This window comes from Bos mutus, chromosome 2, assembly GCF_027580195.1.
Source record: "Bos mutus isolate GX-2022 chromosome 2, NWIPB_WYAK_1.1, whole genome shotgun sequence".
NCBI lineage: Eukaryota > Metazoa > Chordata > Mammalia > Artiodactyla > Bovidae > Bos > Bos mutus.
This window is the reverse complement of record NC_091618.1, coordinates 38315048-38332841: the sequence shown is the minus strand read 5'-3', so window position 1 is coordinate 38332841 and position 17794 is coordinate 38315048. Positions and strand designations below refer to the sequence as shown.

At 38.2% G+C, this 17794-nt stretch overlaps 1 protein-coding gene across 7 annotated transcripts in view; it reads left to right on the top strand.

Moving 5' to 3' along the window:
• Positions 1 to 17794, top strand: part of MAP2 (microtubule associated protein 2) — a 297749-nt gene that overhangs the window by 245110 nt on the left and 34845 nt on the right. For 4 of the 7 annotated variants that reach the window (XM_070387359.1, XM_070387371.1, XM_070387364.1 and 1 more), the window contains exons 6-7: positions 80 to 193; positions 2398 to 2475. In XM_070387359.1, the coding sequence (XP_070243460.1) occupies positions 80 to 193; positions 2398 to 2475 (192 nt within the window). Of the gene's footprint in view, positions 1 to 79; positions 194 to 2397; positions 2476 to 11991; positions 12244 to 13993; positions 17750 to 17794 lie in introns of all 7 variants that reach the window. The other 3 variants (XM_070387384.1, XM_070387377.1, XM_070387393.1) reach the window with 2 other exon arrangements.

Below are 17794 nucleotides of genomic sequence, written 5' to 3'. Positions count from 1 at the left end.
GTATTGTTTGATTAATTTTCCTCTTTGCCACCTGTTTTCGATGGCTCATTTTATTTTCTTTTGCTACTATTTATTACAGAGGAGGTGTCTGCAAGGATAGTTCAAGTAGTCACGGCGGAAGCTGTAGCAGTCCTGAAAGGTGAACAAGAGAAAGAAGCTCAGCCTAAAGATCAACCTCCTGCTCTGCCTTTAGGTAAATGAGAAAGTCTCAGGTCAGGGGCAGTGTCTGCTACACCTCAGTCACAGGATCAAGTCTTCACATTCAAAGATAGGCCATATCTCGTACTCCATCTCTACTCGTGACATTCATCAAACGTCTCTGGTGGGATGCACTGGGACCTATTTTCACTTTTCTCAACAGGCTCATTGTGGTGTCTCAGTAGTCTTTAGGACAGTCAACTTATAATTACACTTTGCCCCTAAATTGCCCTTCATTTTTCTTTTCCAGACCACTAGAGATAGTTATTAAAAAAATAAAGCCATGCACTTTGATGTCATGGCCCCCACTCATAAGGAAAATGTTCTAATGCTTTAATTACAGATGATTGTTTCCCTTTATGGGTTTTGGTTAATGATTGTCTATACTACAGTCTCTGGGGTCTCCCTGAAAAGGCTACCAAAACCCATAGCCAGAGATTGTTAGAATTATCAGTGGCTAGTACCTTATATGGGATACAATGATTGAATCCCACATGAGGTACTAGTCTTCACTTTGTTCATTTAAGGGCAACACATTAGCCCTCTGCCTCCATTGCAAGTCGAATGCCCTACAGGACCAAACAGGTAATATAATGGTGCTCACCAAGGAAAAGACTCTCAGCCAAGGGCTTGGTGCCCCTACTCTCAGTGGATAGATAGGTTCTAGATGTAGATGCATATACATGCAGAGACACATGAAAAGGAAATTCTCTTGCAATTCAACATATGCTTATTTCACAGGTATGTATAACTAACCCATATAAAGATGTGGTTTTTAAAGCCTAAAAATAGTATATAACTATTGTTCTTTCAGTCTTATGCATCTTTAATATTTGATTTTCTGATAAGCACTGCATTGTCTATTGAAAATTAAACCATAAAAATTTCTCCTCTCAATAATAATTAAAAATAATCTCATTATATTCAATAAAATATTCTTTGATGATCAAGGATTATTTTCACCTAAAACAGAGAGGGAAAACTTATCTAAAACTTTAGCTTTCTTTCTATGGTTTACTTCTGTTCTTTGAAATGAAAGAAAACCTTACTTAAAAAATTTTTTTTAATTTTTATACAGTTGGAAAGTTATTTTCCATTTACAGCTATTACAAAATACTGGCTATATTCCCCATGTTGTACAGTACATCCTTGAGCCTATCTTACACCCAATAGTTTATAGCTCCCATTCTCTACCCCTTGTTGCCCCTCTTCCCTCCCTACTGGTAGCCACTAGTTTGTTCTATCTGTGAATCTGCTTCTTTTTTGTTACAGATACTAGTTTTCTGTAGTTTTTAGATTCCACGTATAAATGATGTACACTGTGTGTCTTTCTCTGTTTGACTTACTTCACTTAATATAATGCCCTGTTAGTGGCAAAATTTCATTATTTTTTAAAAGAAAAATCTCACTTAAAAAAAAAAAAAAAAACTTTAAAATATCCCTTAGAAGCCCACAAGGCTTATTTAAAATAAATTTTACCACTGGCCTTGACTGATAAATATTTCCTTTTAAAATCCCTTACCTTCATGTGAGTGGTCATAAAGAAGATAAGTGTCTTCAAGAGGAAAACGGAGTTAAGTGTGAATGAATTTCATCTTTTAGAACATTTCTTTTTGGCCTTCTTTCATGTGTCGTGCCAAGGCCAGAATATTTCTCAGCTCCCACTAGTACATGTTTCTATCTGACGGTTGCCTCAGGCTGTGACAGCTTCATTTTTCTTCTCTGAGAATACATACAGAAGATGGATTTGACATTATACTCAGTAAACAAAATGTTGTTTAAAAAATACATCTCCTAAAATAGCTGTGATTAGTTTCCAGCTCTTAACATTTTTAATCAGTCAATTCAAATCCAAACTAAAATGCTTACCTGGCTGGGTGTGAATGTAGTAAATTAGGATCAGAATTAAATATTTTATTAATTGAAAAAGCAGATAAAAATTAATGAGATTAATGATAGAATTTTAGAAGTTATCTCTAATCCATTTTTATGGAGTGATTTTTTTTAATATTAAGTGCTTTTCTTTTTTTAGGTTTTCAAAAATTTATGAATGGGGCTAAAATAAGTCAAATGCAACTTACTATTGAATCTTTCCTTGAATTTCATAGAGTCCTTTTTACAGATGGCACAACTCCTACATGTCCACTGGGCTAGTAGGATTAATTGTTGTATCTCATTTTTCCATTGTTTGATCTTTAGCAGCTGAAGAGACAGCTAATCTGCCTCCTTCTCCACCCCCATCACCAGCCTCAGAACAGACTGTCCCAGTGGAGGAAGGTAAGGCCTGTTGGACTCTTGAGGTTTGTCTTCTTTTAAGGGTAAATAAACCTCAACCCATAAGTGCTGGACTTTGGTATTGGTTAGTATGTGACCCAGCTTGGGAGCTGTCTGTTTCAAATAATCAAGAAGAAACAAAGACTTTGATTAAATATATTATCATTTCTGTACATAAAATCAAAAGTAGATAAATATGGTAAATAAGAAAAATCTGCTGGATAAAGGAAAAGATAACTTTGTGTTTAAGTGGCTAGCTAGAATAACTACAGAGAACTAGTTTACTTCATGTAGACTGTTTTAAAGAGTAGATACAATTTAATTTTATAAGTGACTGAATAAAAATAAATATATTGATGAAATCAATAGATTTGTTTTGGAAGGGTTGGCAGGAACTGTCTCTGTTTTGCTCACTATTGTATTGCCAAGGGCTTCCCCAGGGCCAGACCTGTAGCAAACTCTCAATAAATATTAATGAATAAATGAAGAAGTCAGTGAACAAATTTGATATTGAGAGTATTGAACTGGAAACTGAGATCATGGCTTCTTTCCTGCTGAGACCTTTTATTGTCCATGAATCTATTTATGCATTCAGTCAACATGGAATGCCATGTCAGCTTTTCAGTTTGCAATGAAGAAGCAGACAGATGCCTCTGAAGAATATCCATTTAGAATCTGAGATGAAAGACACTATTTAAAAGCTAACTATTATTGGTTCTCTGAATTAGACCAGTTAACTTTTGTCTATTGTTTGAGAGTTACAGGAGAAGAAGAAAGCTTTTAAAATTTATTGAAAGCTTGCTTGTGTCAATATAATTTACTTTTCATAAACTAAAATCAGAATATTAATACTTTTCCATTTTTGTCATTTGTTGACTTATTTTTCCTTTTGTTGTACTTTTTAGAGCTCATTTTATTGTGTTAAAAATTAAATAAGGTCACAAAAGAATCACTGTCTTTTTATAATCGGTAATTAGGTTTGTTTACATTATTTTTTGAATTACTAGAGGTTATTCTAAATTACTGAACTATAAACTATCAATAAATATAATTTATTTTTGTCATAGATTTATAAACTTAAACCTTTTTTAGTAAGATTTTTTTTCTTATATTGAGGCCTTTTTTCCTATGTTTACTGCCTGAAATAATTAGTCAAAGGAATAAAAAAAAATTGAGGACTATAAGCATTGTATATAATAAGTGTTATTATAACCATTGATGATTAGTTAATTCCCTGAAAATGTGATTAGATCTTTTAATTCATAGATTTGAAAGATCCTTTCTGAGCCTTGATTTTATCTGTTCATGTCTATGGAGCACCTACAAGTTTCCTTGCACTCCTCAAATTCTCTAAGTATACACTAGTAAGCAAAACAGACATGATCCTTCCTTGTAAGAAGCACAAAGTCTGGTGGAGAATGGAAATCCAGTAAGTAAGTTCAACAATAGGAAGGAAAAGAACAGGGAGCTTTAAGGTAAAAGAAGAGTAATCTTACTTTATTGGAGGGAGAAAGGAGCTGAACTCAGAAGCCTGAAGAAGTGTTGGCCAAGAAAAGATGGAAAGGGGCAATTTGGGCAGAGGGACGAGGATGTTCAAGGACTCTCAGGTGGGAAAGTGCATGAAGTGTTCTGGGAATTGAAGGAGTCCCAGGGCTAATGCATGAGAGATGTGGAGGAGAGGAGTCTGGGAGTGAGCAGCAGCTGGCTTGGTTCAGGCTCCTGGATTTTACTCTGAATGTAATGGAAAGCCTTCCATGACAGCTCTGCTTCCCACAGGTCACTGAAAATGTTTCTGAACCCCTACTTAAAGCCTTTCCCGTGTCAGGAAATCCTCTTAACCAAGAGAGGGGTATGACGTTGACTCCCAAGTCACCTAGAGGTCAAGTAATTCATTCTTCTTACTGTTAAATGTGAGTGTGAGTTAAAGGGACAACAAGGTCTTCCCGGCCATCTGAGACTCATCCAGTCTGTTTCTGGAGGGTGTACCATAGATACAGTGAAAGTATACATTAAAATAGAATCACTTTCATATCTTGGTAACTTAGGTATCATATTCCAAAGTAACTGTTCCTTCACATTTTGGGATTGTTTCCCTCAAGATGTTTCAGTATATTTGGGGAAAATGTCAACTTACTTCCTACTGAAAGTAATTTGAAGATATTTTTAACATTTTCAAACTGAATATGTATTTTTATTTAATTTTTTTCAAAAGACAGCCTCAACCTATACAAAATCCTAATGGTTTCCTTTTAAAAAGATAATCATATTTTTTAGTTATATAGAAAAAATATGTAATTTCAAACTCCATTGATTTAAAAGATTAGATAATATTTTTACCTTAATTTTATGAAAGGCATGTGATCTAGGCAATCAAACTAGTTCCTCTCTTTTATTTTAAATCACTCTTAAAGTATGTATAACAACATTTGTTTTATCAGAAAAAAATTAGTGAAAATCCACAAGACAAGAATCAACTTTTCAAATTTTCAAATCAATTGGTTTGTGAAGACAAAGCCAAAGTTTTTAATATATTGCTCATAGCACATTGACTGGAAAGAAAGCAGGTGGATTTTTCCATCTAGATTTTTTACCCTCCTCGAAACACCCTTAAAGCAACTTCAATCTAAAGGCACAGTGAATGTCACAGTTCAGTCCTTTTATGTAAATGTTCTTAGATTAAATTGAGTATTTCATTGATTTTGAGGATAGGCTTTTTATTAATTAGCAAACATTCTAAAAGCTGTTCTTTCCCAAAGGGGAGGCATGGATGCTTCTTCTAAAAATAATTTAAGATATTAATTACTGTCATGTATGAATATTCATGTATTATAATTGGTGTAATATTCATAAGACTATGTACTTATTCTGGGGAACAAAGAGATTTTGATGAAAAAAATTAAGTAAGTAGCACACTTGGAAACACAGGTACAGTGAACCAAACTGAACTAGTTATTATATTTTCAAATTAAGTTCCCCTTTCTTTTTGGCCTAACCATAGTAGTTACCACTTGAACTGAACTGTTAGAATTTGGAAGCCCATGCAAGAGCAATGGAGAAATCTGAAAACAGAACCAGGAGTCCTTCCACCCTCTTAGGTTTGCTCAGAATCCTAGGCTGATGATTTCCTGTGTCAATGATGTGGCTAGCGCACTGTAACTGTTAACCGGAAGCAGTTTCCCTCCGTATCATTCTAGGGCAGCAGACACAGTTGGCAAACTGAGAAGTCCTCAGTCCAAAGCTTGTAGACTGGAAAGGGCTTAGAGAAGTTGGGACACTATGTAAGAGGAGTCAGCTGCTCTAGGTTAGGCCATGGGGTAGAAGCTGTGATGCCGGCAAGATCACCAAGTCGGAGTCACTAATACCCCAAGATGTTCAATCTCTCATAAACGTGACTACTCATTGTACCCAAGGGGGCTCACAGATCAAGACTGAATTTTGTGTGGCAAACTTTACCCAATATAAATTTCCAAATGCTTCTTTTAAAGAAAATTTTGTATGAAAGCAAATTAGGGGAAATGTGGTTCTTCACTAAAACCAGGTAAGCTTCATTTTTAAAGATTATCATTATGCAAAGGAACTATGTAGAAGTCCAAGGTTCACAAGACTACCTTTCCCTTTAAAACAGTACATTATTAAATGAAGCAGACTATTTTGTGACATAACCCAGTATCCAAAAGCAAATGTACTTATAGTAAAAGGAGACATTCAGTCCTGGCCTTAAAGAGCAAAACTGTTATGAATTCATTTTTCATAAATCTCCTAAGTCTAGCTTTGATGTATCAAATCAAAGAAAAGAGTAAAGGTACATGACAACTTGTCTGATAGACTAAAGATAGAGATATTAACGTCTATGGAATCAAGAATGATTCTTGGTGCTTTCTCAAATACCTTCCCATTTAATCCTTCAAGCAACCCACACAGAATACTCACCTAGATAATACTCACTTCCACTGTTGCCCAGGATGTCACAGCTAATAAGTGGCTTATCCAGAGTTTAAATTCAAATCTGCTATGCTCAATTGCTTTGGTCATGTCTAACTCTTTGCAATCCCATGGACTGTAGCTCACCAGGCTCCTCTGTCCATGGGATTCTGCAGGCAAGAATACTGGAGTGGGTTGCCATGCCCTCTTCCAGGGAATCTTCCTGATCCAGAGACTGAATCTGTGTCTTCTGCACTGCAGGCAGGGTCTTTACTCACTTAGCCACCTGGGAAAACGAAGTTCCTACAAACACCCTCACTGCATCGCTAAATCTAGCTAGGCTCTTACTGTGGGACAATGAGAGTGAAGTCATCTTCTAATGAGAGTATTTTGGTTACAAGACACTGGATCGATTCCCTTTTTTTCCAAACAACTCCCAAGTAAATAATTCATTCATTTATAATGTATTCATTTATAATTATTATATATATATATAATTCATTCATTTATATAACTTATTTATTATGTGTCACACCTCCATTTGGGTATGAACTGAGAGCACCTGCCATACACAATCCTATAGCAAATGAGGATCTCTTGTCTTCTAGCATTATTACTGGAAGCCCATGCACTGGTACAGTCTCTGAACTTTAGCCAGCCAACATGGTCCTCTGAGCATCACTTCACTGGCACATCTCTGGGACATGTAATGTAGATGGACTTCAGGCTCATAGGTCCTAAACAGAGACTTGGAGTAACCCAGAGGGGCCTGGGCTTTGCCAGACATTCTTCTTGAAGTTGCCTGGCTAAGAGCCAGACAAATACTACAGAGAAGCTACTTTTCCGCTGAAGCACTCAAAGTTTTTGTTGTTTTTGTTGTTCCCTGATTAGCCAGAGTTTTCAGAATAGAAAGTACTGTTTCTTTGAAATGTTCTGGATCTGAAGCAAGACTCTGGGTTGTTTTCACATTTTGGCACTTTCAAGAAACAACAAGAAAGAGGAAGCCAAAATCTTCAAAAGGCTAAACTATCCAAGGAGAATTGCCTTTAAACTATCATCTCTCAGGTTTAAATTCTTTAGTTTTGAATTGTAGTCTGCTGTCCTCCCTAGAAAATATTGAAAAGCAGGGAGGCAAATATGCCATTTTCACTTATTGATTATCCATGTAATCTGTTTGAATGTATTAGAAGTTTTAGAAAAAATTTGTGTCCCTGGGGAGTCTACAGCCTCGGGAGTCACTAGAGGAGATATGAATGGCTGGGACTTGTGGCAAGCCCAAGACTTATGATTCAGCCAATGTTGTAGGCCAGATCTCACCCAGTCGTCTGCTCAGCTGAGAAATCATGCCGAGTTGAACTAACAATATCAAATGTAATTTTAGGTTTCTTCTATCCCATGATATAATAAGCATTGTGGCTGGGAAAGTTCTGAGCACCCATCTAGAAACAACTTCCATGGAACAATCAGTAAACAATATGTTCAAAAGATTAAAAACATTCTCTCTTCAAAATATTATTTTAGTGTCCTTATGATTTCAGGTTTATTTCCAGTTATCAGCACTCAGTTGACTGAAAATAAGTTATTGTGCTAAAAATTCAGTGCATTTTCAAATTAATGCTGTAATTCTGTCCACTTAAATTTTGATAGAAATAAAAATTATACAGATAGCTACTGCATTTTGATCTTATTGAAAATTACAAAAATTTAAAATTATTTCTCTATATAAGTAAATAAATAGTGGTTAACAAATTTAGTAATCAGCCATGTAGGCCTGAGATACATACAGTGTCTCAGCCAGATATTGTTCTTTGTGATCATTCTTTAGGCTTATTGAAATGCTAAGCAAATTGATTGATATACACTCATATTTCTAAGGAAATATATTTAAGTAATACAGATTTCTAAGCTAAGACGTGGGAAAGAAAAGAAATGAGAGCAGCTTCTTTAGCATTTCCATGAGAAATATACAATGAGGGCTTTGAAATACAAAAACAGTAGTACAAGTGAAACTTCATAGAATACAATTGTGATGGGTCAGAAGCCACCTCAGTAGAAATTCTCAGCTAACTGTATCTCTGTTAAGCCTTCCAAAGAGAAGCAGAACACAAGAAAACAAGTGTATGTTGCTAGGTAATTTCTAGTACTTTCACAGCCATGCAGATAAGAACTAGGGTTCAAAAGGATGCCTAGGAGTTTGCATCCAAAGAAAAAGCTATGCCAGTTGTGTTCCCCTAAGCAAGACAGGAAAGAAGCATAATGCATTGTAGATTTTTCTTAACAGGATTGAAATTAAAAATTATTTTCTGGTAGAAGTCATGAACTAAAAATTAAATCAACCAAAATGCTAACCATGCGCACATACTAGATAATGAAGGTTGTACTTCCACAGGCCCAGTTTCTCTCAGAATTGTACAGGCATCAGGTCCTAACAGCTTTCCTCTTTTATAACTTATAAATGTATTGATAAAAACATGAGAAAATGTGCGTACTTGAAAGAATTTCTTCTAACAAATGCATTTGTTTTGTAGTGCTTTGTTTCTTTCCCAGTGTTTCTGTTGTTATTTTAACTCATTTGAGGAAGATGTAAAGATAATTTCTATTATGCAGTGGGAGTGTCAGAACATTTGGTTCATTTAGATCAATGACAAGATTCCTAAAGGGAGAGTTTAAATTCAGTGGCTACTGAAGCATGAAATTTCACTGTCTCCCATCCTCCACCAGCTTGGTCTCGCTCATCCCTCTCCATCCTGCTGTGCTGCTTCCGTGACCCCATGTCCTGTGCAAATGTTTGTCTCGTCCGTCTGATCTTGTGTCTGTCTTGTCCAGTTTTCCCTGCAGTTTTTTCCTGTGTGTCTGTTTGTAGATGAAGGGGCTGAGGATCAAGTGGGTCCTCTACACAGGTTCCCCAGCCACGAACCTGCCACCAGCGGGGAGAGGCGTAGACTCCTAGCCCCCTCCATCTCGGTGTCTGTGCCTGATGATGACCCTTCCAATTCCGATGAGGAGTACTATGAGCATCCTTTGTTCAGCTCACAGTGGACTGCCTCTAGTGTGCTCCCCAGTGGCCCAGCGCAGAGTGCAGAGGCCCACTTAGGCCGGGAGAAAGGTGAACCAAGCATGGTCCCCTTAGCTCCTCCTCCCCTGCCCGCAGCTTTGACCATGTGCATCACCTTAAGTGTGCCTCCATGTGTGGGTGGGAGGGACAGGAGCCTGTTTTTTCCATATGAAAGTGAAGTCCCTATATCGCTCATCTCCATCCAAATGCCTCAACAATTTATATGGAAGAAGGCTGATTTAAGACATGTGAGTGCTGCTTTTTTTTCTTCGCAGCTTCTGAGAAGGAAGCAAAAAAAGTTCAAACAAGTATGACTTCTTTCTACCCCTTGCAAATATATCAATAGGGAAAGAATGTATCTTCTTACCCAAACCAAAGAAGATGACCTTTAATATAATTTTTCCATATTACTAGACCAGACTTCAGAGTTAGGTTTCTATTTAGTGCCATGTTAATGTGATAGCCTTTTAAAAGATAAATAATTGTTTAGGGTAGAATAAATGTTATGGAATGAATTTATTTCTCCAAATCACTTAAACATCTACAGAAACTATAGAGGCTTCCTCAGGTGACTAAATCTTGGTTCAGATAAGTAGAGGTGGGCTAAAATGAAGGAAATGCTCCCAAGCTTTTGTCATTCCAGTCTTTCGAAGGTGGAGACCTTGTGTATAGTTAGCTGTGGAGAGGATAAAATAAGTGGGCAGTGGGCTGCAATTTATCTCATTCTAACAAGGTAGTCTTATAAAGAAAAAAATAGGGCTAATTTTTTTTTTGCTTAGGTAAATGTCATTTTGAAATGAGGAAAAATAACTTGCTTAAATGAAGAGTTTATTTTTGTATGGCATAATATTTAATGTAAAGGCAGATAGTTCCAAGGCAAGAGCACCAATGGTTCAGACATTCTGATAGAAAAATACAATCCATATTGAGTAAACTTAAATGGACTTAAAATAATTAAGAAAAATATGTGAATTTTGAATAAAGAACAGGTGTGGAAATAAACATGATTTATACAAAATGAGAAACTGGAAAGCTAAAAAATTACATGGATTTAGAAAAAATGTAAAATAAATTGATTTCACCCAATAAAGTGACATTAGTAAAGCAGCTATATTAAAAGTCTCTTAGCTTTAATCAAAATCTCTAATTCTATGGCATTGTAAAAATTGCCTTAATAATAAGTTAGAATCTGAGTTATTAAAATGTTACTGACATAGTTAAATTACAAAAATGCAAGTATCTGTGTGTTAAATGTGAAGAAATAGTAGCAGTTCTCATTTTTCCCCATAAGGGCTTTAATGTTTCTCAAAAAATTTCTCTCCTTTCCATCTATAGTCTTCTTCACAGATCCATTTAAACAATATATGATTGTTCATAGGAATTTCAAAAGAATCATTCATTTGAAGAACTATAAGACAGCTTAAATATTTCCCTCTAATTTCTTAAGCAATAAAATGGGATTTATTTTACTGATATTTGAAGTGTAAATGAGAAACAAATGACAGCATAATTCATGGCTTTTCATAAATTTGTTTTATTACATTTTAATTGTTAATATTTTTCTGTATTCTTCAATGGTAGAATGGTTAATCTTTGGGGAGGATATTTTGGCAGTTTTGTTGCCACTCAGCTATCTTTCCTTGGTGGTTTTGTTTTGAATTGTAGAAATGAAACTTTATAATATGCACATTTTCATTCTTTCTTTAGTGTCAAAGAGAACTATACAAGAACTATATTACTGATATTTCAGTGGTTTGAACAATATGATAACAGTCGTGTCCCAGAGGTAGACTTTTCTAAATTGCAATGAAATTAACTTTTACCTGGACCTTGTTTTTCAAAATATTTTACTTACTTCTTTAAAAATTTGTACATTCTCCAATCATATAATGCAATGAAGATGAAATTAATTGAGTTAGGTAGTCTTTGGCCTTAAAAATACTAAATAAAGTATGTCTTAAAGAGTTTTGATGGATTTCATGATAAAGTTGATAATAAAGTGGTTGATTGGATATTATTCTGAGGCCAGGTTTTTTACTCCCAAAGATCCCTTTAGCAAAGTTTGCATGTTTTAAATTAAATCAGGAATTCGTATGTAGGGGCTTCCTGCATTGGAGAAAACAGCACATGACTTACAAACTTAAAGGTTTGTTGCAGCATATCAATGCATCTGTCTTTTCACAACCATCTGTTATCTGGCAGTGCCATCTCTTATTTCCAGCCAGCTTTCCACATTGTGTGCGACTTACTGCCATTTCCACTAAGGGTAATAGATCAATAAAACCCTTTCAGCTCTCAGGTTTTAAAATAAATAGCCTTTTAATGAGACTTTAAAAGGCATCATTATTAGCCGATTATATTTACTAATTTTCCAAGCAATACATAATGTCCATTGCGTTAAGACATTAATTTGTTCATCCAAGCAGTAAAAGAGGTTCTTGTGAGGTCAATAAAGTAGAGCTGAAAGCGTTCCTTGAATGATATTTCTGTTGTTTCATATATGTTTCTATGGTCATGATGTCAACATCTTTTTCATCCCTAAGAAGAAGAAACGCTAGAGAGTCCAGTGGCTGAGGAAGAGAAACCTGCCACTCTTCCTGAGAAAGAGTGTGGGGCTGCCAAGGTCTCAGACCAGCCCAAGGGCCTCAGTGAGGGCCAAGTGGAGTCTAGTGCGGAGGCCCAAGTAGTTCCTGCAGACAGCGCCTCAGCAGGGGCCCCACAGGAGAAAAGTGTAAAAGAGGTCACGGTCACGGAGGTGTCTCCAGAAGTAAAAACCCCTTCCTCTGCCGGGGAAGGTGTGTCTTTCTTAGGATTTGCATGTGTTTTGTTGCAAGTGATCTCTCCAGCAGCTTATCAATCTGATGCCTTTCCAATGCTATTCCATCGCTGGGTCGTCTCATGATACCAAGACCCCTGTCTGAGACTTAAAGAGCAAAGAGTGTGGCTTGTGCAGGTGCTGTGTGGCAGCTTGGTTTTCCACTGCTGCAGCTGATTCCTGGTTTTACTTTGCCATGATACAATACGCTTTGCAGCCAGGCTGATGACGCTATGTGAGCTTTTTTTCCGCCCCCGCCCCTCCTCATCTCAAATGTTTGCCAGTCACATTGCTAATACATGTATATTTTTATTTTTATTTTGGGGGACAGCAATTCATATGCTTTTCTTTCAAATCGTAGAGGTGGATTTTGGCACATTATTACGGGCTTCAATGGTAGAATGGTTTTTGTTTGCAACTGCAATGTGCTATATTTTTTTTATGCTTCAGTGAATACTGGTTTAGTTTCCTTAAAAGCACCTGCTGATGCTTCTCATATCATTTCCTTTCCATGGCAACCAAACCCTTTGATCATCACCATCTCTCTTGAGTTTTCATTCATCTAAACTTTACTAGAAAATTCATAAAGTATTTATTTTCTATTGTGACAAGACAACACACAAGTGTTTAGGTTAATGATGATCCATACACTTGCCCTTCAACAGATGACTGAATTTTATTAATTTTCCCCAAATCTTCTCCAGACAATTAACATTTAGGCTTAGTGACCACAATGAAATAACTTTGGCTGTAAAATACAAGTGACACTCTGGAGCCTTTTGAATTGGTGAACAAATAAAAATTACAAAGACTCATTTAGTCTCTGTGAAGCATCCCTAAAGCCAATATTGGTCAGTGCTTCACCTGTTGGTCACATTCCAGGAAATGAGGTCATGACCAAGGAGAAAAAGACATTTTAATAGTTTACTCTTATTAAAATTTTGTTATTCATGTAACTTCCCAGTATTAACAGTATAATTCAGATTTTCTTACATCTATCATACAGACTAAGTAATGATTAGGATTTAGGAATTTTGATACATGGTAGAAATTGTCTTGTTAATATTTAGGTCATATCAAACAAAGTCTATAGCAATTATTTATTTGTATTACTGAAATTTAATCTTAGATGACTTCTAAAAGTTTATTCTAGGAACATTTCAATGCCCCCAAAACTGGTCTTGGCATTTGTTAGTCAAGTTAGCTGAAATTATTTAACACATATTATTATAAATTAATTGGCCTTCTGCCCATGGGCTACCAATTCACTTTGCAATGAGAAAAGAAAAAGTTTGGCTGAAACCAATTCTTTTCCATATTTAGATTATAGATTATATAGATTATTTTGTACCCTAATGTTAACTACTTATTAAATTTTCTTTAATATGTAGTTTTTATCTGTAGAAGGCATATGACATTTTTTTCTGCTATAGGACACATCAAGTACTGTTTAGAGACACCAAACAAACAAAGGAAAAAAGAGTATTCAAAATATACTCTTATTTCATTTCTGTACACATTAATTCACAGTGGGAGTTTATTGTAGCAATCATACAAATGTATCTCAGTCCTGACATTTTCGTTTTAATTTTTAAATGAATAGCATGCTTGCACGTTTCATAGTTTTTCTTTCAAGCCTACCATTCATTTGCCATTTCAAAAAATAATTTTAAGCTTACTGCCTGAAAGCCCTTGCCTATTATGTTTAAAAATCAACCCAATTACTTCAGGTTTACTTACAGCCTCGAAGATGGAGTTTCATGATCAACAAGAATTGACTCCCTCTCCAGCCGAGCCACTAGACAAGAAGGAAAAGGAACCAGAGACAGAAAGTAAGCCTGGTGAAGACCTTAAGCATGCTGCCTTAGTTTCTGAGCTGGAAACAACTAAAACTTCCCCTGATAAAAAGGACATACAAGGCACAGAAGAAGAAAAAGCACCTCCCACTCTGTTTGGGCACACTCTTGGTGCCAGCCTAGAAGATACGAAACCCAAGACAGAACCAAGCCTAGTGGTACCTGATATTGGCCTTCCTGCAGAGCCCACAGCTGCAAAAGAGCAGAAGGACTGGTTCATCCAAATGCCAACGGAAGCCAAAAAGGACGAGTGGGGTTTAGTTGCTCCTGTATCTCCTGGCCCTCTAACACCCATGAAGGAAAAAGATGTACTTGAGGATATCCCAAAATGGGAAGGGAAACAATTTGATTCTCCCATGCCGAGTCCCTTTCAGGGTGGAAGCTTCACTCTTCCTTTTGACATCTCAAAGCATGAAATAGTTGCAGCAGCAGCATCCTTTGCTCCCGCCCTGTTACAGCCAGATGACCAAAAATCTCTGGAAGAAACTGGTAGCCCAGCAACTGCCAAAGATAGTTCTAAAGTTGAAGAGCCCCAGAAGGATCAACCTGACAAAATAGCAGAAGCACCAGCCTCAGAGGCAGTTGCTGCACCCAAAGATGCTCACGTTTCAATTGTGGAAGAGTGTGTCCCAGAGAAAGTTTCAGGAGAAGAGAAAGGGATGATAAAGGAAGAGAGTGTGCAGATAAAAGAGACTCCCACCCTCAGCGAACAGGAATCTACACTTGCTGAAAAGGAACCTCACCTAAAGCTTGAAGAAAAACCAACCATTTCTGACAAAGAAGCCATGCCAAAAGAGAGTGAACCCCCAAAACTGATAGATGAAGAAACAAATATAATTCAACCTTCCACCGAACACACTTACTCCAAAAAAGAAGAGAAGGGCCAGGAGCCTCCCACAGATATATTAAAACAGGACTCATTCCCTGTAAGTTTGGAGCAAGCAGTTACTGATTCAGCCATGACCACTCAGACCCTGGAAAAAGTCATGACTGAACCAACTGCACTAAGTGAAAAGATTGCCACCCAGGAGCTCTTTGAAGAAAAAGTTGCTGACAAAGATCATAAGGTAGAAGGAGTTGGAGTTGTAACATCAGCTGAACTTGACATGCCATTTTATGAAGACAAGTCAGGAATGTCCAAGTACTTTGAAACATCCGCCTTGAAAGAAGAAGTGACCAAAAGCATCCAGCCAGGCAGTGATTACTATGAACTAAGTGACACAAGAGAAAGTGTCCAAGAGGCTTTTGATACTGTGTCTCCCATGCATAAAGATGGCGACAAGGCACTTCCAGAAGAAGAACCCCAGCCCAGTGCTCCGGCACAAGAAGCAGGGTATAGCACTCTCGCACAGAGTCATCCATCTGACTTACCAGAAGAACCCAGTTCTCCCCAAGAAAGAATGTTCACTATTGATCCAAAAGTGTATGGAGAGAAAAGGGATCTCCACAGTAAGAATAAGGATGATCTGACGCTAAGCAGGAGTTTAGGACTTGGTGGTAGGTCTGCAATAGAACAAAGAAGCATGTCCATCAATTTGCCCATGTCTTGCCTGGATTCCATAGCCCTTGGGTTTAACTTCGGTCGAGGGCATGATCTTTCCCCCCTGGCTTCTGACATTCTAACCAATACTAGTGGAAGTATGGATGAAGGAGATGATTACCTTCCAGCCACAACACCTGCTGTGGACAAAGCCCCTTGCTTCCCAACCGAAAGCAAAGAAGAAAAAGAACAGGTAAAGGAAGAAAAAGATACTGGAGAGGAAAATGCCCGAGTCGAGACATCATGTGAGTCGCCTTTCCTAGCCAAAGATTATTACAAAAATGGTACTGTCATGGCTCCTGACTTGCCTGAAATGCTAGACCTGGCAGGCACACGGTCAAGGTTAGCTTCCGTGAGTGCAGACACTGATGTTGCCAGGAGAAAATCAGTCCCATCAGAGACTGTGGTGGAGGAGAGTAGCACTGGCTTGCCCCCTGTCACTGATGAAAACCACATCATCGTTAAAACTGACAGTCAACTCGAAGACCTGGGCTACTGTGTGTTCAATAAATACACAGTCCCCCTCCCGTCACCTGTTCAAGACAGTGAGAATTTATCTGGGGAGAGTGGTTCCTTTTATGAAGGCACTGATGATAAAGCACGAAGAGATTTGGCCACCGATCTTTCATTAATTGAAGTCAAGCTGGCAGCTGCCGGAAGAGTAAAAGATGAAGTCAGTGCTGAGAAGGAAGCATCCCCACCTATCTCTGGTGACAAATCAGGACTGAGTAGGGAGTTTGATCAGGAGAAGAAAGCCAGTGATAAGCTGGATACTGTCCTAGAGAAAAGTGAAGAACATGCTGATTCAAAAGAGCACGCCAAGGAAACAGAAGAGGCTGGTGATGAAGTTGAAACTCTTGGATTAGGAGTGACCCAGGAGCAAGCTTCAGCCAGAGAACTGACAGTCGCTAAAGATGCATCACCTGTCATGGCTGAGAAAGCAGAGAAAGGTCTTAGTTCAGTGCCAGAGGTAGCTGAGGTAGAACCGTCCAAAAAAGCTGAACCAGAACTGGATTTGGCTGTGAAGAAAGCTGAACAAGGTCAGTTAGATATTAAAATCAGTGACTTTGGACAGATGGCCTCAGGGCTACACGTAGATGCTGGAGAGGCAGCAGAGCTTAAACTTGAGGCTACCCAGGACCTCGCCCCCTCATCCACAGCCCCTCCGGAGGTAGATGCATTTATGGGTGTTGAGTCCAGCCACTTGAAAGAAGGCACCAAAGTTAGTGAAACAGAAGTCAAGGAGAAGGTGGCTAAGCCTGACTTGGTGCACCAGGAGGCTGTGGACAAGGAAGAATCCTATGAGTCCAGCGGTGAGCATGAAAGCCTCACCATGGAGTCCTTGAAAGCCGATGAGGGCAAGAAGGAAACTTCCCCAGAATCTTCTCTAATTCAAGACGAGATTGCCATCAAATTGTCTGTGGAAATACCCTGTGCACCCGTTGTTTCAGAGGCTGATGTAGCCGCAGATGAGAGAGCTGATGTCCAGATGGAATTTATTCAGCCACCAAAAGAAGAAAGCCAAGAGACCCCGGATATTTCCATCACACCCTCTGATGTTACCGAGCCGTTGCCTGAAGCTGCCAGAGCTGAACCAGCAGAGGCTCAGAGCGAGGAAGAAGAGATCGAAGCCCAGGGAGAATATGACAAGTTGCTCTTCCGCTCAGACACCCTTCAGATTACCGACCTGGGTGCCCCAGGCGTCAGGGAGGAGTTTGTGGAGACCTGTCCTGGTGAGCACAAAGGAGTGATTGAGTCTGTCGTAACCATCGAGGACGACTTCATCACCGTCGTGCAAACCACAACTGATGAAGGGGAATCAGGGTCCCACAGTGTGCGTTTTGCAGCCCTCGAGCAGCCCGAGGTGGAAAGGAGACCGTCACCCCATGCTGAAGAAGAACTTGAAGTAGAAGAGGCAGCTGAAGCCCAGGCTGAACCCAAGGACGGTTCCCCAGAGGCTCCGGCTTCCCCTGAGAGAGAAGAGGTTGGACTCTCAGAATATAAGACAGAAACCTACGAGGATTACAAAGATGAAACCACCATTGATGACTCCATCATGGATGCTGACAGCCTCTGGGTGGACACTCAAGGTGTGCATTATATTTTTCAATTTTCTACTCCCAAGTAAAATCCAG